Raw genomic sequence first — 27,228 nt, forward strand, 5'->3', positions numbered from 1 at the left:
TCCAAACTAGAATATTGTATGCTCACTGTCTGTCACTGTCACGTTGTTTTAATATTAATCTGGTTGCCGTACAGTAACAACTGCTATCCTCATACAGTCACTTTCACATCTCATATGATGTGACTGAAGCAGTGATATGACATCATCATTGATGACGTATCATAGGCCCATCCAGACCAGTCTTCAACTGTTGTCCTCATTTATGAAAACTGATAAAGGTCAGACTACAAGCGGAGGGGAGGGGAAGACTGGAGTGGGCTCTGCCATTTTTCAGTGCTTTTAACAGTTGGAGTTGGAAGAATGTGACCTCCTCTCATTGGAAATGCCCTGTTATTGGACAGTGCCATTTTGAATGGCGCCTTTGTCTCTGTCTTTGCCTCTTGATGGGACGAGCTGCCATGGCGGATTTAGATTTGTGTGTTATGATCCACCGTGAACGTGCCCAGAGTGCTGCTGAACGACATGATTGAGCGGGGCATAAATCAAAAGTGAGATGTGTGAATATTTATTCTTGGAATAATCCACAACATAACAACCCCTATTCTCATTACTCCTAATTGTGATTTTTCTCATTAGTCTTTAAATTGGCGTACTTTCATTGTCCAGCTGTTCCATCCATTCTAGCATAGGATTGCCACTTGTGTCATGTGAATGCATGTGCACATGTGGGTGTATTTGTGTATATTTATGGGGGGGGGGGGGGGGGGGGTCTATTACTGACATCATTCATGTTGATAATGATTTCATCCTTTCTAATGGTTTTAGATTAAACAATCCAAAGGAGGATATTTACTGTGATGGGCATTGCTTTTTCCATTCAAGTATTGCTTTCTTTTTCAGTTGTTTTCTTTCCATTGGACTAATTTCAACAAATGTTTAACTATGCACTGTAGGCTAATATAAATGTGACGTAATATATAAAATGTATTCAAATGCTTTTTCTTCAAGTATATGTCTTTTATAATTGAGTCATGTTTTATCTTGTTCAATATCAAACTCAGAAAACTTTAAAACGTGACTGAAAAATGGTCTCCAACCAAGCAATGTAAAGTTGTTTGACATGCCAATGTTGAGCTCCAGCATTGAAGGCTCTTTTGTTTTCATTCATGTTGGATCCTGACTGAAGAGTTTGAGATGTGAGGCTTTATGAGCATCATGACACCACTGTGCTACACTATAGTCACCATTTCAAACAGTAGGAAGTGCTGACTCTACTGTAAGCCCCCATGCTGGGAGCATCTCTGGAATGCTACTTTATGTTCTCCATAGGAAGAAAAGCCTTCAGCAACCCACTTGCCCGTGGACAACTGCCTGCATTGCCTTCCAAATTAGCCCAGTTGGCTATGGTGCATTGCGCAGTGCAGACACTGTAGATCACACACCCATATAGCGCCAACGGGTTATGTCCATAATGATGAATCATTTGAGTAGGCTAGAGTCAAACTAGCTCTCTGCTGTGCACCTATAATACACCATTATGAATACATTTAATGGCACTTTGACTCTTTCTCTACTCATGTGTCCTATTTGATTTATGACATCACTGATGATGTCACTCATGTCCTTGATTTGTGATGTCATAACTCACTTACCCATCAGTGATGTCACTCCTATTTGATTTGTGACATCACTGATGATGCCACACATGTCTATTTAATTCATGACATCATCAGTGACATGATCAGTGATGTCATAAATCCCACATGTTGCACCCATGGCGCCCACCCTAGTGGTTTTAAAGATTTAAAAATATATTAAATTCAACATAACTAACCTTGCGGTATATAAACCCCATAAACAGAGGACAAGATAGCTTATTTTTTGTGAGCTGTCAAAATGAGAAGAGTCTGGATGAATTATGAGATGTACTTCTGCAAATTCCCCACAGCCTAAGTGCTTTCAAGTCCATCTCTTACAGCAACTGCATAAAGCATGCCTCCATTAGGCTACGTCTGTGAGGGTTATGTCTGACATGATCTATTATTCAAATCTTATTTACAGTCAATGTGGGCTGCTGTGGGTGTGCGCTCATTGAACTGTGTCAATTTAAAAACATTTAACGAGACTAATAGCGGAAAGCATAGGTGATTTCGCTTTCAAAATAAAAGTTCGCTTTGACACTTGATCCTTGAGGCATTTATTTTACACCCAGGGGTAAAATTTACTTTTTGAAGGTATATTCTTCCACGTTCTCTGGTAGGCTGTGTGCTTGAATCTGTTTGTAGGCTAAACCTCACACCAAAGACTCTCTAGCCTACGTTTTCATTTAAGCTCTACAGTCTAAATCTCGGCTATTTTCAAAAACGTTGCAAGCGTTGCAAGTCACGTCCATTCGTCACGTCAGAAATAAGTATTTGATTTTGAAAGCTGAACCAGGAAGTTGTATTGTCCTGATTCCTGTTAGCTTGCTACTGGTGGTCATCCAGTGCAGTGCACTCGTTTCGAGCGCTCGAGGCGGCTTTAGGACCTCGCGGAGCGTTTCAGTGAAGCACATGGTCCCTACTCATAAGACAACACTTCTCGCCAATAATTGCCTGTGGAATTGATGTCATTTTCTAGTGTGTGAATAGAACAACACAGTGAATCGTCTTTTCGTCAATGTTTTCACCCCTTGCGTCTGGTTTTCCCTCCTACTCACTTTTACGCGAGGCGAGCTCACTTGGACGGCACTGAATGGGAACGTGCGCGGAGTTGGAGCACGCGGATCCTCGGGATTTCCTAACGGTCCTCTCACACACTCGATCATATTTCAGGAAGTCATTTTCGGGCTCTTGCACAGATCAGCTGTTGTTGGACTGCAACTATATGATGGTCACGCTGCAGTGAGAGAGTTGGCCAGTCCGTCCATCCCTCTCCTCTCCTCTCCTCTGCCGGGCATCATGAACCACCGGCGCCCCCGGACTTTGAAGTTTGTGATTCTGACGGCACTCACTGTGTGCGTGTGTGACAGTCTGCGCTCCACATCTGCCGAAGAAGGTAAGCGAAGAGGTGAAGCTGGCACTCTTCTCCTTCTTCACCTTATCTGTAGCCTACGCCCATACAAACAATTGAATCTGATGCTGAAAAGTGAAACAAATGGTTTGTTTGCATCATGGCTGCTTCACTGCTGAGTGCTGAAGGATTCATTCTAGGATCTAAATGCATGACTTTTCACATGTACTTCAATGTAAAGACAATCTTGGCCTACATAACTACAATGAGGCATAACATGTACATTCTATTCTATTCTATTCTATTCTATTCTATTCTAATTGACAGAGACAGACTGCCCATTCTTCATTCATGTCTCCCCTTAGGCTGTTTTGGCTACATCATGTTTTATGAAAGCCTTGTTAGTACACCAGACGTACAGATCTATAACACATGTTTGGGCAGAATTAGATATCCTCAATGTAAACAGGCTCTCCATATTCATGGCTTTCACTCATCTTCTCCCATAGATCTGCGAATCATAGAACATTGTCCACAGAGAGAAGCTGTTGATTATGGGTGAAGCTCTCTTGGCTAATTGGTGATAGCACTTTGGCGCTTCAATCACCCTTCCAGGACTTCTCCACACGTTCCATCACGGCGCAAATACCATAATAATCATATTGTTGGTTTGAACTTTAGCAGCCTTGGTAAACCAAAGATCTGAGATGTTCGTGGCAATCAAAAGACCTGCTTCTTGGATCAGTCAGGGGAAATGTTCAAATGTGCTGTCAGTGTTGTGTGTGTGTGTGTGTGTGTGTGTGTGTGTGTGTGTGTGTGTGTGTGTGTGTGTGTGTGTGTGTGTGTGTGTGTGTGTGTGTGTGCATGATTATGAGATCACAACCCTCTGGGCTCTTGACTGAGGTCTCCCACTCATCAGTGCAAAGTGTTGAATTTGAGCAGCGACCAGGCCTTGCCTCATAGATACAGTATGAAGCAGCGGTGAGTTCTGGGAATTAATTACACAGCACATAGCAGCGAATAATATGTGAAACCAAACGTGGAATGAAGGCTCATGAACTAAGTGTTCATTAATTCAGCAGCGGTTCATGGTGATCAGAAGATGGCCTTGATGTGTCTTGGGTTCACACTCATCATCACCAGCCGTCATCATCAAGCCCATTGTGTGTGGCTGTGGGAGCAGGAAGTGCCGGGAACAGATCCCTACTGGCAGCAGGAAGTATTTACCTGGTTGGGGGGGGTTGGTTGGATCATATGCCCATGGGGAGAGCAGTGTGAACAGGTGCTTATAAACAGCCAGTGGAGACAGGGCTAAACTTAAGCAGACCGAAGTAGTCGAGTGCTGTGAAACGCAGCATGGTGCCTGAATTCATGTTAAAGCAGAATGAGTGGAAATCATTAGTGCTGCCTTTTATGAGCCCCTGCTCCGTCTCCAGACTGTTTTTTTTCTCCCTCCTCGCCTCCCCATCGCTGATGTGCTGTCAAGAAGCCAAGGTTAGCAAGAGAAGACAGGAGAGCACTGCATTCTCCCCGTGTCTTTTCTGCACGGTTCTGTTCTAGCTGGTTCTGTTCTAGCTGGGGATCACTTGTGAATGATTTCCTCTGAGGACTGACACACAGTATTTACTGGCCAGCTGTACTGGCTCTCCCTGTGTGACGCGCCACACGCAGCGTGCACGTGCCTGATGCATGCTCAAAGAAATGAAAGTTGAGCTGAGATTCTGAGAATATATTTTGAGACTGTAGAACAGGGGTTCCCAAACTTTTCTGTCCAAGTACCACTACGTACCAAACCAAATATCCCAGGGACCACTTCCACTGCCTATACCAACCAGCCCCAAATAAACCCCCCAGCAAATAAAATTGGCTGATTTAATCATGCAATAGCAGCACAAAGGGTAAATGACAATATAAGGCTACTAGCTGGTTCAAAACAGACATACACAGACAGACAGACACACACACACACACACACACACACACACACACACACACACACACACACACACACACACACACACACACACACACACACAGACACACACACACACACACACACACACACACACCTGCCAACGTTAGGCTGTGAAAAAGAGGACAGGACAGGACCCTCGCCAAAATTCAGCCAAACTAGCATGCCATGGCTGGTACAAATCGATTCCTTAGGTCTTCTAGTTTCATATGATACCAGAAACTTCACTCTGGCTTTAAAACTGAGCCTGCTGCAGCCTCTGAAAGTAAATGTTCAAAATTGTGACATTTCCCAAATATCACGATATTTCCGAAAATCAGCCCAATCCGGCGACTCCTCAGGGTTAATGTGTAATGTAAAAACTGTTGTCTGTAAAAAAAAAAAAAAAAAAAAAAAAAACTGGCGGACCACCAGGCGGAGCCTCGCGGACCACCAGTGGTCCGTGGACCACCGTTTGGGAACCAATGCTGTGTAGAACATTCCTTCAGCAAACAGCGTTGTCCCCGTGAGAGGCCATATCTGCATGATGTGGCCCGTCTCAAGTCACACAGGCCTTTAATATCTTTCCAGTATGACAATACATGTGTTGCATTCACTTCTTCCAAGCCGCCTTGGACTCGTTTGACCCCCTCCAAAAGTTGAACGCGCTGACTGAAACCTAACGCTCACTCTGGGCTTTCTCATCGGACATTCACACCCAGACAGGTCAGAGGTCAGCTCAACACAGCTCTCCCTGTGGGTCTTCTTCTCTCGTCTGCTCACAAAGCCAAGTTGGCTCAGATATCTCCAGTCACTGTCAAGTGTCTCTGGGTTCATTCATGTTCCACCATATCAGTGTTCCACTTTAAAAAACACTTCTTGGCAGCGTCAAAACTCATTCATGCCAATTGTGTGCTGTTTTGCAGTACAAACTTAGGTGGGGCATAGTGGATAACATTATTTTTTAATGTAGTCATGCTGATAGTCCACATTGAATAAATGATATTGTGTTGCAGAAAATTAATTTAACTTTATTATTTTGTGCTATGGTTGGCCAGCGTAGTCTTTTGTTAGAAAATGAAGGATTTTATTATAGCTTTCCTCCAGATTCATTCTCTGCGCCTGGTTTAAGGTTGCAGAATTGTAATGTAAAAAGTATGGACATTTGAATATTATGAACTTTGTTTTTAACTATTTTCCCTATGTAGCCACAGTAACTGCTTTGATTGAGTTTGAAGTTGATTAGGATATGAGGAAAAGTCTCAGTGGATTTCCTGTCAGTGTTTTTCCACAATTTTCTTTTTTTATAGATGATCAAAGTGAAATGACAAGAATGATACTTTTTCAAGCTGTTGTCACTTCTTGTCAGTGTTAATTTATTCATCTACTTTGCAATCTGTCAATGATAGACCTCTCTACCTGTTTGTGATTCTGCCAGAGCTAAGCCTTGGCTCACCTCCCCCCCAGTACACAGTACACAGTACACTGTACTCCGGGACAAGTGTAGATTTCAACTTCTTTGGCTATTCACCTTATGTTCAGACGTGCGCGTGGGCCAAATTCTTCCGGGTCGTGTTAACACTTCCGACGGTCACGGCGCGAAATATGAAAGAACCTCATGAAGAAGCGAGTTGTTTTTGTAGCGGACACGGACAGTGCAGGGGGTAAAATAAAGAACGTAGCCTACTACTTTGAGCTCGGTACACAGCAAGCAAGCGAGTATCCACTGTTAGCCAGGTCAGATAAGGTTATCGTCGACAGTGACGAGCACTTTCTTGTAAAACATACCTGGACTCCAACAAAGAAAGCTTCAGATAGTTGTCTCCTTCGAGCGCAGCGCGAGCCACTAACGTCAATAAGACCCGCAGACGTTAACGTAATTCCCTGGAATGCAAGACTTAACGAGCCAGTTACATGGTGTTGCATTCTTAGACATTGCCGTTTGCTTTTATTTGGTATGTTACATACAATTGGCTAAATTATTAGTTAATTCAGAGTTAGATGATATTGGAGCAGCCAGCCTTTTTCTTTTTTTTAGCCGGAAGTCGTCACATGACCACACAACCAGGTCAAATGGGCGTGGCTACATAAGGTGAATAGGAAGCATGGAGCATTGAGCTTTTCAAGAGGATGGGATCCGATCCCAATTCCCATTTAGCATACTACATTGTAAGTAATACTAATGGAAGCTGTGCCCAGTTTGAATAGCCAACAGGTGTGTGTGTGTGTGTGTGTGTGTGTGTGTGTGTGTGTGTGTGTGTGTGTGTGTGTGTGTGTGTGTGTGTGTGTGTGTGTGTGTGTGTGTGTGTGTGTGCTTGCCGCAGTCACTGCCTCCCACTGAGACTTGAAACAGAACAAGATGCCTAGCTGCAGATAATCCATCATCCAGTCTGGCGTACAGTACAGTACAGTACAGTACAGTACAGTACAGTACAGTACAGCACAGTACAGTACAGTACAGTACAGTACAGTACAGTACAGCACAGCACAGCACAGCACAGCACAGTACAGTACAGTACAGTACAGTACAGTACAGTACAGTACAGCACAGCACAGCACAGCACAGTACAGTACAGTACAGTACAGCACAGCACAGCACAGCACAGTACAGTACAGTACAGTACAGTACAGTACAGTACAGTACAGCATCCTCCCAGATTCCATCTTGCTATCCTGGGCGGAGTTTTAGGACGAACAGGGACTTCTTTTGGCTAACGAGGCAGACCTGTTGACAGGAACACGACAGGTCAACTCCTACCTGGGTGGTTTCCTCGCAAATTGGTGCAACTACAAGTTCTGCTGCTGCCAGTGGTGTTGTCTCCCTCTGTCTGTGATGTATTGAAGTGCAGCGGAGCTACCAGCACATCACATAGCTCCACATAGACCGGAGTCTTCAGAAGAGTCCTGACCATGGCAGAACTTCATGCACTGATATGAATCGATAGAAGTTTTTGATGGATATTCTAGTATTGATTGAACTCTTTGTCATAACCCTTTGGCCTACTGTGTAACACAGACCTTTAAGACTCTGTCTCTGAAGTCATGACATGGCTGCTACCCCTGCCACAGCTGTGTACTGTACATACAAATACAGGGGCCTATATGAGTATCGCAGCCCCCTCCCCCTTCTCTTTCTAGTGGGGTTTGAGGTTTTGTTGTTTTGTGTTTTATACCTTGACTGTGTGCCAGACATGTGCTTCCCATGACAGAGAGGAGTTCCAGGGCCGTAAATGAAATCCATCATCGGGACGGTACAGCATTAACAGGCCCTTCACACAGCTCTGCTCCAGAAGCTCTCAGACTCTGACCTTTGTTGCCAGGCATGCAGGCACCATGCCAGGCACCCAGCCAGGCACCATGCCAGGCACCCAGCCAGGCCGTCACACCGGGAGGCACGGACGCGTCACACCGCCACGGGCAGAACGGCAGAACCGGCTGCTCGGACAGCATTAACCTCCTGCCGAGCCAAGGGGAATTTTTGTGGCAGGACTATCCATTTCCCATAGAATAATTATGTGCTGACATCAGGCCAGTGTGACAGTAAATGAGTCCAGTGTACAAGGTGGGGGTAGAGAGACACAGAGAGAGAGAGCGAGAGAGAGAGAGAGAGAGGGGGACACAGAGAGCACAAAAGCGCTATTATTGACCAGTAGAGGGAGCATGGCACTTTTACCAGTCACAGTGTTAAACAGCTTGATTATGACCCCAAATCAGCCCTGCTCTTAAAAAAAAAACAGCGCTCAACAATAAATCCTGCCATGAACAACTCTGGACACGGCTACCTTTTGACGCCGTCGAAGCGGAGCGGAGCCCCTGGACCCCCTGGCCCGTTTGTGGGGACTCGCATTACCATGATGTCACTCGCAGGTTTCTGCGTTTCCTTGTGCAACCCCTCAGGCTGTTGACATAGCGCCCCCCTCAGGCTGTTGACATAGCGCCCCCCCTCAGGCTGTTGACATAGCGCCCCCCCTAACCGGGTCACATGTTTACCGTGGAGGCAGGCCAGGATTACCAGCCACTTTTCACCTTTGCTCTGTAATCTCTGTGAACCCTGCTCCTACAATGCTCCTGCAATGCTCCTGCAATGGGGGACGAAGGCAAAGCTGATGGGAGTAGAGAAGATTTGCGAGATGAGGAAGGGCGACGGAGTTCATCGTTTTGTCAGCAGGGTCATTTACAGTATGAGAGCGTTTCCGCCTGACGGGCCGTTTATTCTATTCCCAATCGTGATTCTGTTTGAATGAGCATAATTTGCTCCTCGCTCTGATAGGGGATAAATTGAGTTCGTGGTGTGTCATGTCAATCAGCCATTATTCAACGAATAATAGCCACGCGATTTCACGCGTCATTTTCAAGAACACATCAAGCACGTTTTCTCCCATTGTTTATTGTCAGCACCAAGCAGTCGTCTCCAGTCAGCGCTCTGATTAAAGACATACCCTCAATGTGAAGAAGAATGGCTGTGTGGACTGTGGATAGAAGCCGTTGAAGCAGGAGAAATGATGTATGGAGATCATCTTATTAGATCCGCTCCATCAGGAACACACTTCCATATGGCACTCGTGTTGTTGTCTTCATTGTTCCTGTTACCTCACAGACAGTTCAGCTTGACGCCGGCCAAATCAGACTTATCACTTCATGCTCTGATTGATTCCATGTTCTTGTTTCAAGCTCATTTCTTTCCCAAAGTCTGAGCTGGAACTCAGCACAGTGTCCTCCCTCTGTCAAACAATGCTGGAATCATATCAAGTGCACCCCCACGCATTTGTTTTCATACTGTTCGGTGGGGGGGTTAGGGGGTGGGGGTTTAGGCGTTGCATGTCAAAGAGTCTCCTTCAAGACGCCAAAGGCGTTGTTCTTTTTAATCAGACATATTTTCAAGAGTGGAGAGAGTTGCTGTCAGAGTGACTCCGCAGTGTGTCATTGTGTGCCTTTGCCTTTGGGCAAGGCTGTTGTGATGAGGAAGTTCTCTCTACCTGTATGTGCAGATGCACATCTAGCCTAGCCCACCTCAGGGGGGCTTCTGCACACGGGGGTGGGGGGGGGGGGGCATGGCCTCATCAACTGTGGAGATGAAAAGAACAGCATGCCATTTGTGATGAAGAAGCAAAGACTGTTTTGAATACATTATTTCACAGTTGCCTGTCAGGGAGTGACTTGCTGCTGGTTGCAAAAACGCTCTGGGGTTGAATAAAGCGCTGGAGTTGTTGCTTTGTTTTGGAGCAACAGGGTAAGGAGGGGAGAGAGGAGCGCTGGAGCTCTGAGAAGACAAGGACATATGGGAGACCGCTTGGGATGACCGTGGCCTTGAGGCTAAAACAGCCGACCAGTAAGGGGGAAGGTCATCTGTTGTAGAATCTATGTATGAGGAAGTGCTGGACTGCTGTGTGAAGTGACTGCTGGTGATGTTGTGAAGATGAAGAAGATGCTGCTACTAAGCCTGTGAACAATGGCATTAAGCACAGTGGTACAGTGAGTGCAAAGTGTGTGTAATAATCATGTCTATTGTGCAAATCAGAAACGACACAGCAAAGTGGACCAAAATCCCACATGCGTGAAGAAGAGCTGCCAATGCAGAGTCGATTGTCTTCTTCACCAGGCTTCCAAAGGATGCTGATTTCTATCATTCATTCATTCATAATTCTGCCTCACATTTCAAGCCACACAAACAAACCCACACACACACACCATCTTGCCATGTACGCATGCAGGTAGGGCCATATGAAATCCGTTTTATTTTTCCCCAAATTTCATTATATATATATATATATATATATATATATATATATATATATATATATATGCGCAGTTGCCAGCTGCTTCTCTTCACCTGGCAGCGGGGAGCTTCACCGGCAGGACATAGCACGTGTGAGGATCATGCTATTCCCACCAGTTCCCTTCCGCCCTGACCAGGTGCCCCGACCAACCAGAGGAGGCGCTAGTGCAGTGACCAGGACACATACCCTCAATCCAGCTTCCCGCCTGCAGACACAGCCAATCGTGCCTGTATGACGATGCCCGACCAAGTCGGAGGTAACATGGGGGCGCGAACCTGCAACCCTCGTGTTGGTAGGCAGGTAATCTACCGCTACACTACCCGGACGCCCAATATTCCACGTTTTACAGTTGATTTGTCGTTGATTCAGTTGTTTTTATTACCAAATTCCATGATTCGGTCCGTTTTTTCCCCAGAATTTTTTCGGAAATCATATGGCTCTACATGCAGGCATACAATGACCCCCCCAACCCCCCACTGATACAATGACCAACCCCCCCCCCCCCCCCCCCCCCCCCAACCCCCCACCTAGCATTGACTTTATTGAGGCAAACTAAATGGCACAAGCTCTCGTTGTGTGCACTGGAGCATAAGGGAGCTGATGACGGCCAAAGCGTGGCTTCATTCAGACCTGTGTTTACACTCTCCTTTATTGAACATATAAATAAGACTTCAGGTCCTGCTGCCACTTTTACCGCTCCCTCACTGCCTTATAGTGCCTCTTATAAGGTTCTAACTAACAAAGAGCACTTACACACTCCGCACAGCGCAGTGCAGTGCAGTGCAGCGCCCATGACTCTACAGCTTGAACAAAATGTCTGTCCCTATAGCATGTGGAAAAGGAAGGAGGCCGGACACTATTTCCACGAATATAATGCCATTTAACGGTGCGAATTAGCCCTCGTAGCGTAGCGTAGCGTAGCGCACCACATTAACAAAATGGTCATTCACAGCTACACTTTGAAGTCAGAGCACCGAATCTTGCACGGTTGTGAACCTCCATCTTCAAAGCCGGTGGCAGGCACGCCACAGAAAAAGGTGATGGCCATTCCATCTGTGCGCGTTCGCCTCGCTCATAAACCGGCCCGACCTCAACGTGGACCTGACCTCGCTCCGTCAAGTGAGAAACCGCTCTATTTTTCTTCTCATCCGTTTGGAGCGTTTTTTTTTTTTTTTTTGCCCCCCCCCCGCGTGTTTATTGCGAGTTTGCAACGGCGCTTTTCTCAGAGCTCGTCATGCATTCCCTTACTCAGCAGTCAGCAGCACAGCCTCCTCCTCGAGACGCTGCAAGCTTTCTAGGCCTAATGAGCGAAGGACGTTCCTCCCGCTGTTGTGTGTGTGTGATGCCGTCCCGTCCTTGCCGGGCGCCTGCTTCTCGTCAGCGGGTTGAGAGCTGGGTGAAGAAGACTGCTGAGCTGGTCACCTCTGGCTCGGTGCTATCAGCCAGAGTGGCCGCAGTGATGGACTCCAGAGAGTGGAGAGGTTCACCCAGAGCCCAAAGCAGAACGAAGCTCAGCTGCGGGAGCTCAGTGCCTGGCCTGGACATTAAGCAGACTCAGCAATTTAGCGGGGTGACTCATGGATGGAGAAGGAGAAGCTGCTGCTGGTAATAGGAACGGTGGAAGCATCTCCGACGAGTGCATGGATGTGTGCGTGTTTTGCCTTTGCGTCTGTTTGAAATGCAATACAGGGTTAAGAAACGACTGAAGTTTCAAGTTCAAAACGTCGCTTAACTTGCGCCAAGACCACACACACAAACGATTCACAAGTCCACTGGCATCAGACTCAAACAAAAAACAAAGACAAAAAAAACCCGGTTTTCCTGCTGTTTCGAAACGGTTGATAGAGCTTCAGTGGAGGGGGGGGGACATTTGATTTAGGATGTTTGCACTGAAACAAATGGTGCTAGCAGCAGCAACCCCCACTGTTTTGGTAAGAGCTTCCCCACCGAGGGGAGCCGACTCGTTGTATTGGATTGGACAGTGTTCATGAGAGAGATTGCAGCCTCTGTCACAGTTCTAAGTGGTGTCGTGGTCGTTTTTTTCTTCCTGCCACTTCCCCTCTGGGTGGTGCGCTAGGGCAAACTTTTTCCCATCAAGGAGGACCCCTAAACTGACACAAATTAGACCACACCCCCCATTTGATAAGATTTTGTCCTAGGGACCCCCATCGGATAAGATTTTAGTTTTCGTGATGACCCACTCTCCTGGCTCTCTTGCAGGAGCCTGGTGTTGGGCTCATTAGGGTCAAAGTTCAAGGTCACAGTGACTGTATGTCCGACCGTTGCGTCAAGGAAAGGGGGCGGGGCTAGGTAAAAGCAGCCATAGCTAGCGATAGGAAGGTCTTAGAGAGTCGGGATTCGAGGGGTGTGTAGGCGGGTGGCTAGGGGGTGTGGGTGGTGGGAAGGGGTGAGGGAAAGGGTGTAAGAGTCTGGACAGACATGGATCTCGACTGCTCATTTGTTGGCGGAGGCATACATCCACGGTGTGGTCCTTCTAGCTTTAACTTTTGGTCTATGACTCCCCTCATTTGTTACTTACCTTGATTGTTACCTGCTACATCCATATATTTATACAGTCTATGGTTGTAACATTATGAGGGGATTCATACACCAAAGTAAAAGTTAAAACAATATATATACATACAGTGAATAGTCATACATTCTGGCATTTTGTTGCTTATGGTTGAAATTCTAGTGAAAATAAATTACAGTATTACCCTTTTTGCTGGGGTGCCCCTGGGACCCTCTCAAGGACCCTTGAGGGTCCCTGGACCACTTTGAGCACCACTGTGCTAGGACACGTCGGTATTGAATTTGGGGATGAGTATGCTCTTCAATGACTGGGACCGCCGGCTCAGTTAACACAGTGTCAGAACTCATTGCATTTGGAGAGAGGGGAGATAAAAGCATGCTGCCCCAAAGCTAAGTGCAATCCCTGCACTGCAGCCTGGACACTGGGCCTGTGTACTGCAGCCTGGACACTGGGCCTGTGTACTGCAGCCTGGACACTGGGCCTGTGTACTGCAGCCTGGACACTGGGCCTGTGTACTGCAGCCTGGACACTGGGCCTCCTATGCACTGCAGCCTGGACACTGGGCCTATGTACTGCAGCCTGGACACTGGGCCTCCTATGCACTGCAGCCTGGACACTGGGCCTGTGCACTGCAGCCTGGACACTGGGCCTGTGTACTACAGCCTGGACACTGGGCCTGTGTACTACAGCCTGGACACTGGGCCTGTGCACTGCAGCCTGGACACTGGGCCTGTGCACTGCAGCCTGGACACTGGGCCTGTGCACTGCAGCCTGGACACTGGGCCTGTGTGGTAGAAGTTGTCGCACCAACAACAGCAACCCAATCTCCCCCTCGACTCACAACCCTCCACTCCTGAAGAGTTCTGGGAGAATTATGCAAAACAGCGGTAACAGCTTGAGTGGCAAGGGGGTGGTTCCGGTCCCTACAGAGGCTGACGTTTCGCCTTCCTTGATGTCTGAGAGTGTTGATTAGTGGCAGTGTATTCCTGAGACTGACAGCCTATAAATAGGGAGTGAGCAGATGTTCAGCATGGGCGACAATATAGCATGTATTGGAGATGGCAATTTATTTTGCCAGCGCGGATAATTGTTCGTTATGACAGACAAAACGTACAAAGTGTATTATTTGTATGCCGAGGCACAGTAAAGCCATCAAATGCAAGTACAGTGATTACGTTTAACTGACACTTTCTATTACCGGGCTGCTGTAGTGTTGCGTGGCGATGGGCTGTTGTTAACGAGTGGCAAGCTCAGGCCTTTTCAATGGGGGGGATGAATCCATTATCCGAGTGGTCTGTGGAAATTCAGCTTCGAAATGTTCCCATCTTTATCGTTTGTGTCTACAAAGAAGGACATGGGCTGGCTTCAGAGATGCTATGAGAATTTGAATGAAGGAGGATGACTTTGAAGTGTCATATTATAATATGTATCCTCACCTGGCATTTATTTTGTCTTTCGCAGGAAAGGTTTTGAAAACGACTGTGCGACACAGGCCAACAGCAAAGCAGAAACACTATGGGACCACGGTGCCTCTCCTATTGGTCGGACAAGACTGGAAACCTCTCAGCCTACTCAAATCCCAGGTGAAGAACAATAACGAGCAAATGAATCGATTATGAATCAATTCTAAAGGCTAATCACATTTAGGGGAATCTTCGTTAATATATTGAATCACGCTCGTGTCTGTCAGTACAATGGTCAGTAGCAATAATCCTCTCCGCTGTAGTGTGTGAGGACAGTAGTATGCAGCCAGGCACCAGTAGCAGTCTTTGCCTGCTAATCAGTGTTCAATTCAGTACGTTTCAAACATGGGAAGCTGTGCAATCTGAACATGTGTTCTGCATCTCAGGAAGGAGAGACAGGGAAACACTATGCAGCCCGCTGGAAGGAGAGACAGGGAAACACTATGCAGCCCGCTGGAATGTTAATGAAATGTTTGAAATGTGCGATCCTTGGCTCTGTGTGGTGTAATAGCACCAGACGCTGGAAAAAAGAGATGTATATGGCTGCCAGGCATACTTAAAATACAGCTTGGATTTCCGAGTTCTATTATTGAGTCTATTCATTGGTCAATTAGTTTTCCTGGCTTAGCCAAACACACAAGGAGTGTGTTTCTTTGGGATACGGTTAGCTGAAAACAACAACAACTCGGATTTAAATCCGACAGAGTATTGACAATACGAGGGATCAGCCGAGCAGCATTTTGGTAAACAAACCGCGTCACTGGGTGGCAACGGCAACGGAGCCCTATGGAGCCCAAGTGGTGCGAAGCTTGAGTGTCTGACTCTAGCCAGCTAACTCTGTTTACATTTTAAAAACTGCGACAGTTCACACAACTTTAACACGACATTATATTATACAGTACATCAAACTCTTGAGCTACTTCTGCTCTCACTCAGAATGTCAAAATATAAGCGATGTGATGTATAGTTTTTGAGATATTAACGTTTGTATGGCACAACTCATACTATTAACTGCCGCGGGGTTCCGCATTTCTGGGTGGCAAGTGATGTCATGCTGATTCGTCCAATATACAGGTGGAATTTTGTTAGAAATAGGCAATATCACCATCATCCACTGTTTGGCTTAGAGACCTTGTCTTTTTTCTTAAGCTTGAAAAAATTAAATTCACTCTCAGGGGCTCTGTAGACCGTTTCCATAAGAAATGGCAAGGCATGATAGACTACTTTATGGACCTTCAAACACTCCCCCCGGAATGAGAAAATTATTTGTATTACTTGTATAACTGTATTTATTTTTATTCATTTTTTATTTATTTTCTTTATCCTTTGCTATGGTGTGTGTGCATACATTTTGCTGTTGTGAATTATTGATGTGCTTTACTTTGTTGTTCGGAATCAGAATTGAGTATACACTCGCTGAACTAGTATGAGTCATGGTTTTTCAAGGTAGGGGTGGGAGGGAATGGGGGGGGAGGAGGGAAGGGGCATCTGCTGTCAAAAAAAAGAAAATCTGAAGGAGATAATTAATGTTGATTGTTCATGTTTGCCATGTCTGTCCTTCAATAAAAATCATTGAAAAAAAAGAGAAAAGAAATAGGCAATATGGCGTCCGGGTTGTGCACCCGTAGATTCGCTGCCTACCAAACCCGTGTTACCTCCGGCTTGGTCGGGTGTCCATCCAGGCACAATGTCTGTGGGTGGGTTGCCGGATTAAGGGTATGTGTCCTGGCCGCTGCACTAGTGCCTCCTCTGGTCTGTTGGGGGGATGGGGGGGGGGGGAGGGGAACCGGGGGGGAATAGAGTGATCCTCTCACTCACTACTTCCTGCTGGGGAAACTCATCCCTTTCAGGTGAAAAGAAGCGACTGTACATGTATCAGGGGAAGCATGTGCTAGTCTACAACTCTCCCCAGATCGGCAGAGGGGGTGGAGCAACAACCTTGAGTCAGGTTGAATTGGGGAGAAAACGGGGAAAAAAACTTGCTGAAAAAGGAAATAGGCAATAATATGTCTGAGTGCTAATGTGGATGCATTTCTGCCCTGATAACAAGCCAAAACATGCAGTAGTGTAGGTTCAAAGCTGTCAATGACAGACAAAACATGCAGTAGTGTAGCATCAAAGCTGTCAATGACGTATGGCGTATGTGTGTTCGGGGGATCAGTAGCAGCATCCATGGCCAAAGCTTTTCCAAGTGAAATGAGTAGGAGCTTTAGCCCATCATGGCTTGTGCAATGATATGGCCTCAAACCATAAGTGTTCCCCTTATGATCCACTAGACATTCTGCTCCATGCCGGGTGATGGATGACTTAACCCAGAGCTGCGCTCTTTGCCAGAGTTGACCCAGATTGAACTATGTGTGTATGTGCGTAATGTATGTGTGTGTGTGTGTGTGTGTGTGTCTCTGTGTGTGTGTGTGTGTGTGTGTGTGTGTGTGTGTGTGTGTGTGTGTGTGTGTGTGTGTGTGTGTGTGTGTGTGTGAGCTCACTGATATGGAAAATATGAGACAGAGGGATTCGCGTCTTTGTGCGTCTGAGTGTGCGTGTGCCCATGCACAGACAGGAGTTCAGTGAGATAGAAGATGAATGGTGTCCTGTGTGTGTGTGTGTGTGTGTGTGTGTGAGTGTGTGTGTGTGTGTGGTGTGTGTGAGTGTGTGTGTGTGTGTGTGTGTGTGTGTGTGTGGTGTGTGTGAGTGTGTGTGTGTGTGTGTGTGTGTGTGTGTGTGAGTGTGTGTGTGTGTGTGTGTGTGTGTGTGTGTGTGTGTGTGTGTGTGTGTGTGATAGCGTGTGTGTGGGCCAATGTGCACACGTGTGGCCGCGTTTGTTGCAGAGAGATGACTCGATGTCACTTGGTCTGAGTGTAACAGAGACACATGACTTTGTTGTAACTCCGTGGTGCTGAGACTTGTGGCTTTCTGTAGGCTTCATGTCAAATGGAATGGAACATAGAGCGATAATCCTCTCAGCTCTTGTTCTGAGATACAAAGTGGCTTCATAAGGATTTCTGACTGCTCTCATCAATTGAAAACACGTTTTCTGTCGGTGCTGGGTGGCTTAGTCAAAGTTTTGTCAGTAGTGGAATAAAGGTTTTTTCAGAACCATTTGGTGTGTTTCTTTTTATTATTTTATTGTCACACAGCGCACAGCGCAGGATTAGTTTTTTTTTTTTTTTTTACCAAGACGTTGCTATATTTGAACAGCAACCGGAGGTGATATTTAACATCTTTCTCCAATCAAAAGGCTGTCTGCGTGACTCCAGGACTAATGGTTTTCATCTCCTCTCCTGTCTGCTGTGTCTTCAGGGTCACCCTGCATCACTGCACTTCCTGATTGAAGCGGAAGGTGAGCAGCTGCTCTTGGCTCTGGAGAAAAATGAGTAAGTGTCCCCTCCATTCCAACTTGGCTTAGCTTTGAATTCAGTGCTTTAGTTTCTGGACTACAAATGGGTGACATGTGCAGTGCCCAGGGGCTACTACAGCTGGGGTCCCAGCCAAGCGTGTCACATGCAAACCAGCCAGCGAAGGGAGCTCCTCGCGCACGCTGCTCATGTGGGCAGGGCACTGCTCGGTGTGCTTTGGTCTTTCGTCTGCTGAAACAAAGACTTGAAAGACAAAAGTTCCTGAATGCAGTACATCAGCCAAACATCGATGAAAACCCACATCGCCCTCCTGATTCTCCCTCTATCTTTTCTTCTTTTTTCTTTTTTCTCCGATTTTCCCCTCCCCAATTGGGCTTGGCCAATTACCCCCTGCTGCCCGGTCGCTGCTCCACCCCCTCTGTCAATCTGGGGAGAGCTGTAGACTAGCACCATGCTTCCACCGACACATGCCAGCCGCTTCTTTTCAGCTGACAGCGGGGAGCTTCATCGGCAGGACGTAGCACGTGGGAGACTCGCGCTTTTCCCACCAGTTCCCTTCCGCCCCGAACAGGCGCCCCGACCGACCAGAGGAGGCACTAGTGCTGCGACCAGGACACATAACCTCAATCCAGCTTCCCACCCGCAGACACAGCCAATCGTGCCTGTATGGACGCCCGACCAAGCCGGAGGTAACATGGGGCGCGAACCTGCTGCGACCCTCGTGTTGGTAGGCAGGGAATCTACCGCTACACTACCCGGACGCCACCCCTCTATCTTTTCATTTGATCTATCGGCATAACACAGGGGAGAAGGAGGCTTCGTTTGAACACAGAACACACTTGGTGCTCTGTGCATTAACATACTGTCAACATAGTGTCAGTCACGGGACCAGCAAGCAGGGGAACATCATTGGAAAGAGATCACATTATCAGGAGGATATAATATAGGTGCATTTGTTTGAATGAAGATTTGTCATTCTTGCATTGTTGCGTGAGGGCTGGACGTGGTCGGCCCGGGTCTCAGACAGACTCTGAGTCGTGGCTGCTGAGAAGAATGGGATGTGATTGATGGGGCAATATGTTCTCCATCCAGCTTTGCTGCCACACATGAGCAACCAGGAACAAGCAGGGCTGTCGATGTGATAGAGACGGGAGCTAAGAGAGAGAGAGAGAGAGCGGGACAGAGAGGGAGATTCTTATGCCAGAGTTAGCCTTGAACCTTGCTCGTTTGTCAGACTAAATATATGGAAATTCCACCTGCAGACTGCCGGTCAAACCTTTCGACACCAGCAACCACAATTTTATGGCTTACCTGCATTGAAAATATTTTGGTGGGAAATCATACGCAGGCTTTATGTCAAATAACGTTCCTGTTTTGCCCAGGTGTGGATTCTGTACCCGGCAGACCGGTCAAAGCCAGCTTGCAGACACCCTCCTTCAGTAAAAACATTTGATTTCAAAAAAGGGAACGCAAGTTTTCCCCCAGGATCAGCTGGAGTGGAAAAAAGCCGCACATTCCCATGCATCATCCACATGATCCCCGTCCAAGATGGCTGTCATCGTTGTCCAATACCATTAAATGTAAAGTCCACAGTTGAGTTGAACCCCGGGCCAAGAGGAACAAACAGAGACCATGGAGAAGTTCAATCTACGACTTTCTAATGAGCTTGAGCATGATGGAAAGACTTTAATAAAACAAACCTCCAAACATTCCAAAATGCCAATCTGACAGAATTTACTCTCAACGGTTGCAGCGGGCCTGGCCTAATTACCGGTTCTGACACGCGTGATGTTGCAAAGGGTTGAATTGTCATCATGTGTGGATTCTCACACCATGCAATAGAAGTTGGCTCAGTCAAAATGGGAAAGCGGGTATAAGATTGGTGTAACGATCACATCAAAATAAAAGCTACTTTAAGGCATCCATGTTTGACATGACAAATCACTAATATCAGGCGGATTGGAACAGCTCATAGTCTCGTGCCGAGTGAGTATTTGGGTCTGCGGATCAACACGCCAGTGCCAGATCTGAACCTGCCAGATCTGAACCTGCCAGATCTGAACCTGGGCTGACATGAAGTGACGGTTCCTGTCTGAGGTTGCTGGCAGTCGGGCTCTGCTCCGCTGATGAAATCCAGTTGTTCAAACAGAACCAGCGTCTGGAGAGGAGGAGACACATGGCTCCACAATGAAATGATTTGAATTAAAACCCGCAGATTTATTGCTGTTATCTCTTTGTTCATAAATATTCCTGGAAACAAAACATGAGAGAGACGTGCTGCACAGCTGAACATGACCGGTGCCATTTGATTGAGAGGTGAATATGTTCACACATGGACTCTGTGGGTCTGAACTGCTGTTACCCCATAGGTGCAGCTGAGGTTGCTGTTACCCCTGTAGGTGCAGCTGAGGTCGCTGTTACCCCTGTAGGTGCAGCTGAGGTCGCTGTTACCCCTGTAGGTGCAGCTGAGGTCGCTGTTACCCCTGTAGGTGCAGCTGAGGTCGCTGTTACCCCTGTAGGTGCAGCTGAGGTCGCTGTTACCCCTGTAGGTGCAGCTGAGGTTGCCTAGGCAGTTTGAGATACATGGCAATAGACTGCCTTTTAAAAATGACATTGTTGTCTTTTTCCAAACAATGGGACCTTTGTCTATTCGTTGCAAAATTTTACTCCTCCTCATTTAACTTATCAACTACGGTGGCTCGTAGTGGACGAACATCATGCCCTCAGATGTCCGCCAATTCGTGTGGCTGTTGACGAGCGATTTAAACACAGCGACAAAGCGATTCCAAAGGGTTGAATCGAGCGACAGAGCGAAAAAATAAATATCTTGGTGTGAACACAGCTTCAGCAGACGCTTTTATCCAAAGCGACGTACATCTGAGCTTCATACAACACAAGCAATGATCTAGCAATGTGATGTGTGCGTCGAGGCTTTGGGGTGTACTCTTGATTGTGCACATTTGTATGAAAAACCTTGTCTTCGTTATCCTCCCTATTAGGATTGTGGTTCCTTGCCTTTAAATATGGCATGTCTGCAAATCAGTTTTGTTATTACAACTGTGCATTAATATTGAATTGGCAGCTTGCCTTTTGCTAGTAAGAAATCACTGAAGGATGTCTTTATGTTTTTAGGTTTTATGTCAAAAGTAGAGTTTCTTTATGAAGTGAGACTGAGACACAACCCACCATTATGCATTGCTCATCTTTGTGGCCAAACTAGAGTGTGGCTGAACTGAAGCCGTGGTGGGCAGGATCTGGAAAGTCTACATCACTATACTGTACTAGGTGACCGCTCATGCAGTGTCTTCCTATACATTTGTTCTCGTGTGCTTGGTGCCCTCTGCCCTGATGGTGACACGTGTAGAATCGATGGCACTGATGACCTTTAGAAAGCCTGCAACGATGGTAACCGCCCACACATGGTAATATGTACCTGTATATTCTATGTGTGTCTGCTCATTGGCATTAAGAACTGCAGCAGGCAGGAGGGGGCAGAGAGAGGTCTGAGATATTCCCACAACATCCGCGGACACCCTCTGCAAGCCACCAGTCATGGAGATGGAAAGGGCGCACGTTGCCGTGAGCAACACAGAGGAGGGATGTCAGCTGTGTGAGCTGGCTCTAAATCATTGTTCAAAAGATGGCCACAGTTCAAAGTTCCAGGCCCTAGTGCTGAAACACTGGACATATCGATCGTTTGTTAAAGCAAGCACATGTCAACGAATCCTCGGCCCTCTCTGTACTCCCCTAGTCGTGATGATTTCTTACAAGCTCAAATGGCAGCACACATCTTGATTGCTCTGCTGTGGCCAGTCGCCATTAATGCCTTCAAAAAGATGACATCAACATCATTGCAAAACCTAATTCATTTGCTTCAAGTTTTGGTGACTCATCCTTTGATGTCTTTGCCGTTTATTAGTATAGAGATGACTTACTGATGACTACATATAGTGTAGAGTTTCAGGTAGGTAAAGAAAGGCACGTACAGATGGACTTCATTAGACTCATAATAACCCTCGTATCATAATGTGAAGGACACGCCTTCATTTACATATTCATCACCTCAAGTGCGCATCACACAAGAAGCTGCTTAGGCCTGCTGCATGTCATTTCAAGGTTGAAATTGTCACAGTCGGGGGTGCATGGCAAAAGTGTGCCTTTCCTCAGTAACAATTTACTCACAAGCTAGAAAAGAGCACACGCTTTAAAATACCTGGCTTTTTTTTTCCCGCTACCAAAAGTCTTCTGTGTCATAGCGTTAGACAAGCATTTATGCAGGAATACCCATAGTCACAAATGCCCTGAAGTGAATCTTGAAATTACAATATTCTTCTATAATAAGTATATTGATGCCAAGGTTCAAAGCCGAATATTTAAATCTTACAATCCAGCTCTGTGTCTGGGGTTGTTACAGGTATTTGAGCTGATCCTATTGGAGCTGGTTATGCTTTCGCAGACTATATCATAACACTGTGGCATATCAAATTGCCTCGTTGCACCACCATCCTCCAAGCAGGTGTGTGTGGTACCATCCTCCAAGCAGGCGTGTGTGGTACCATCCTCCAAGCAGGCGTGTGTGGTACCATCCTCCAAGCAGGCGGAGCAGTTGAACATTCATCAGTGGGTGTGGAACCGTTCCTGGCCAAGCTGTTCCAAGCAGCTCCTGCTGCTTCGTGGCCCAGGATGTGAGGCTCTGAAGGTTGGGGTTGGCTTCAGAGCCTCCAGGCACATGAGCAGAGTAACCGCCCAGAGCCCCTCCAAATGAGTCCCAAGCCGGGCAGGCAGCACGCCCTCCATCCATGTTTCCCTTTCGAATGGACTGCGGGATGGTTTGAGAGGAGGCCTGGGGCTCGTCAGCGGGGTGGAGGCTGATCATGGATACCTGCAGTGGGGCTTTCTTCCTGCTCATCATGTTCTTTAGCCTTGAGCATAAGGGGCTTGGGGGCCTTGGCTATCCATCTTCCGGGGTCATCCATGCAAGAAGACACACACACACACACACTTTGATCTGTTCTCCGTGGACAGAGTGCAGGCAGAGGATGTGCTTCCTGAGGGGCAGGCGTGGCTTGTCCTGGATGAGCTACTAACTTCATCTATCTCTCTGGTGTTTGTAAGGATAATATAACGGAGCCCTGGACAGGATCCAGATGCACTCAGTTCATCCCAGTTCGTGCATTGTGTTTTGAGGGCTGTTATTTGACTCTGTATCTCTGGTGAGAGCCTGCACAGGCCTGTGACCTGTTGCTTCTCTCAATGAAGACGTCCTCGTGTCTCACTGGGAGACGTGGACAGGAAACAGGCTCTCTCAGGGCTGGGGAAGTGAGCAAACAGAAGGCCAAAGACAGCAGACAAATAAATGTCCCTGTCTGGAAGAAAGACATCTTTGTGACCTCCTTTGTGGAGTTATTGTGCTCGTCTGCTGAGCCACACACAGATTGTTTAAAGAACGTCAAACCTGAAGACACCCATGTGTCTCAAATCCTGCCCCTAGCCATTAAGCCCCTGGAGGAAGACAAGGAGCGTATCAAATCCTTCCCAAACTCATTAAGTCAGAAATAAAACAAGGAGATGAAGATTTTTTTTTCCTCGTCAGGGCTTATAATGGCTTTCACATTTGAGTCCTCACCCTATCAAAACCCAGTAGCCGCCATTTCTCTTGAGCGGCACTAGACTCCAATTCTCCGGTGATTAACGGAATGAAAATAAGAACTACCTCCTCTTGAGTCCCATTAAATACTTGATTGCCATGGTTACCGGCTGGCCCAGCATTCCTTCATCAGGTGATGGAGGAGGGAGGTGAGGAGGAGGGAGGTGATGGAGGAGGGAGGTGAGGAGGTGATGGAGGAGGGAAGTGAGGAGGAGGGAGGTGAGGAGGAGGGAGGTGATGGAGGAGGGAGGAGGGAGGTGATGGAGGAGGGATGTGATGGAGGAGGGAGGTGAGGAGGTGATGGAGGAGGGAAGTGAGAAGGAGGGAGGTGAGGAGGAGGGAGGTGATGGAGGAGGGAGGTGATGGAGGAGGGAGGTGAGGAGGAGGGAGGTGAGGAGGAGGGAGGTGATGGAGGAGGGAGGAGGGAGGTGATGGAGGAGGGATGTGATGGAGGAGGGAGGTGAGGAGGTGATGGAGGAGGGAAGTGAGGAGGAGGGAGGTGAGGAGGAGGGAGGTGATGGAGGAGGGAGGAGGGAGGTGATGGAGGAGGGAGGTGATGGAGGAGGGAGGTGATGGAGGAGGGAGGTGAGGAGGAGGGAGGTGAGGAGGAGGGAGGTGATGGAGGAGGGAGGTGATGGAGGAGGGAGATGAGGAGGAGGGAGATGAAGAGGTGATGGAGGAGGGAAGTGAGGAGGAGGGAGGTGAGGAGGAGGGAGGTGATGGAGGAGGGAGATGAGGAGGAGGGAGGTGAGGAGGTGATGGAGGAGGGAAGTGAGGAGGAGGGAGGTGATGGAGGAGGGAGGTGATGGAGGAGGGAGGTGATGGAGAAGGGAGGTGATGGAGGAGGGAGGTGAGGAGGAGGGAGGTGATGGAGGAGGGAGGTGATGGAGGAGGGAGGTGAGGAGGAGGGAGGTGATGGAGGAGGGAGGTGAGGAGGAGGGAGGTGAGGAGGTGATGGAGGAGGGAGGTGAGGAGGAGGGAGGTGAGGAGGTGATGGAGGAGGGAGGTGAGGAGGTGATGGAGGAGGGAGGTGATGGAGGAGGGAGGTGAGGAGGTGATGGAGGAGGGAGGTGAGGAGGTGATGGAGGAGGGAGGTGATGGAGGAGGGAGGTGAGGAGGTGATGGAGGAGGGAGGTGATGGAGGATGGAGGTGAGGAGGAGGGAGGTGAGGAGGAAGTCGGGGGGTGGGAGTGAGAGGAAGGTGGCAGAGAAGTTGGGAGACTCTGCTGCGCTCCTGGAATCACTGTGGAGACGACCACGCGTAATTCCGTCTTTGCTCTCGCTGATGGAGATGTGGATCTTTATCTGTCAGCCGAGGTCTGACAGCTGAAACCAACTTGGCACATTATCAGCCTGCCCACTGACCTCTTTACCAAGGGCTCCCACAGAAAGACACACACAGGGACAGGTAATGCTCCCACAGAGAGACACACACAGGGACAGGTAATGCTCCCACAGAGAGACACACACAGGGACAGGTCATAGACAAGTCTATTATGTCTATTATGGCTGTGAAAAGAAGTGATTACAGTGGGCAATAGGAAAATGACCTGACCTCTCACTTGATTTATTACCTTGGTAAACACTTTCCTAATGAGTTTATGGTCTCAGTCTCTAGTTTCAAGTCTTCTTCAATACACAGGGATGCAAACTAGTCACCTACCTTTCGGTGACATCTATGAATTACACTATGGTGTTCATTTTGTCAATTATGGTCCAATTTAGAGTCAAGTTGACAGACTATGCTTTGGGGCGTGATTGACAGGTCGCCTGTCCAGTGATCGGTTGGGTTGGGTACCGAAACCCGGTATTATTATGGTACCAGTACCTTTATAATCTGCTTTAAATAAGCTTTCAATTTAAAAAAGTATCAGTTCCGGCAGCACTAATACTGTATCGTTTTAGCACGGGTATTGGAAAATTATGAAACGATACCCATCCCTATATAGGGCAGCTTGCGATCATGCTGATCAATAGCAGGCGATCAATAGCAGGCGAGGCTGCAGCTCTTCTCGTCCAAATATGGTCACTTCTGGCTCCAAGAAAACCAAGATGGTGACGGTCACAATGCGAAGCTCCAGGCTTCAAATCGGGAGTCCAGAAACCAATGGGTGACGTCACGGTGGCTACGTCCATATTTTTATACAGTCTATGGTAATAGCTAGTGGGGGAGCGAGCCACGGACACGCAGGGAGGTCTTGCTTATGCATCATAGTAAATGGGCTTTTGTGGAAATTTTGTGGACAACTCGGTACACTTATTCATGGTCAAAGGACACACGCACACACACACACACACACACACACACACACACACACACACACACACACAGCATGATGTTCGTATACATATGCACACTCACAAACTTGGTTATATGCATGCACACATACGCTGATTTATCCTCTCTCCTTTGCGCGCACAAACATGCACCCAAACGTCCTTTTATCAGCAAAATTCAAACACACACACCCTATGGTATAATTCATTCAGAACCAGCACAGAGCCTTATTACCCAGGGAAGGATGCACCGAGGTTAACGCTCGCCTTTGTACCTTTCTTGTTAGCCTTCCGGCTGCGAGGCCATGATACACTGTGATTCATTAGTTTCAAAGACGGGCCCTGGAAACTGGGCTCATCTCTGTCCAGAGGTCGCTCCTTTTAACCACCTCCTTCAAAACAGATTTTTCTTTTTTTGAAGGAGCGTTCCTCTTTTGAATTACCTTCTAAGAAGCTCCAATTATTCCTCAGCTTAGAGCAGTAATTAATAACACGGACTCGCTGCTCCACATTCCTAATGAATTAGGCAGCGCCCAGTAACACTGGCCCCGCCCCTTCCTTCAGGATGGAGGAACAGCATGCTGTCATCCAAAGTTCTCTTTTTTATGTGTGTGTGCAACGTGTGTGTGTGTGTGTGTGTGTGTGTGTGTGTGTGTGTGTGTGTGTGTGTGTGTGTGTGTGTGTGTGTGTGCAACGTGTGTGTGTGTGTGTGTGTGTGTGTGTGTGTGTGTGTGTGTGTGTCTCTGTGTGTGCTTATGATGGGTTCCATCCCATCCTAACCCTCAAGCTTATAACAAATCCCAAACACAAGTCTCCCCCTTCATTCTCCCCCTGATGCTCTAAACTCCTCACCCATCCCTTTCTTTCTGAGCCTCCAGGTTTCACTGCAAACAACTCAATAAGTTATTTCATCTAGTATTAGTCTTAAAATCATACTTTTTGAATCAGGTGATGTTATTTTGACACGGGTGGAGGATTCTGCCTTAATTCAAGATATTACCACTTGTTTGTGAAAGTGCACAAGAGAAGGTAAATCATCTCACCTCAATGATTTTCTTTTTTTACTTGAGAAAAAAAAGAAGACGACTGAATAATGAGACTGTGACTTGTTAAAATGGACATTTTGTGCAGTGATAGCTCCGCTCGGGAGCCTTTTCCAGACGGGCCACTGGGGTCTCAGGACTCCAGCTGTTAAATCCATTCCACAGCACCCCAGCGCACCCCCACCCCCCCACCACAAAAGCCCTGACACAGCCAACTGGAACTATACTGTACGCAGCCCAGCCCACCCCC

At 47.4% G+C, this 27,228-nt stretch overlaps 1 protein-coding gene across 1 annotated transcript in view; it reads left to right on the forward strand.

The window, feature by feature from the left end:
* Positions 1-2,879: 2,879 nt before the first annotated feature.
* LOC310775678 (disintegrin and metalloproteinase domain-containing protein 12-like) overlaps positions 2,880-27,228 on the forward strand; it is a gene marked incomplete at its 5' end in the record, with an annotated part of 103,131 nt that continues 78,782 nt past the window's right edge. The window contains 5 exons of the mRNA XM_083635827.1: positions 2,880-2,976; positions 8,203-8,362; positions 13,606-13,983; positions 14,685-14,775; positions 17,956-18,029. Of these exons, the coding sequence (XP_083491953.1) occupies positions 2,880-2,976; positions 8,203-8,362; positions 13,606-13,983; positions 14,685-14,775; positions 17,956-18,029 (800 nt within the window). The remainder of the gene's footprint in view (positions 2,977-8,202; positions 8,363-13,605; positions 13,984-14,684; positions 14,776-17,955; positions 18,030-27,228) is intronic.

The sequence above is a fragment of the Poromitra crassiceps genome (genome assembly GCF_964638095.1).
Source record: "Poromitra crassiceps genome assembly, chromosome: 4".
Lineage (NCBI taxonomy): Eukaryota > Metazoa > Chordata > Actinopteri > Beryciformes > Melamphaidae > Poromitra > Poromitra crassiceps.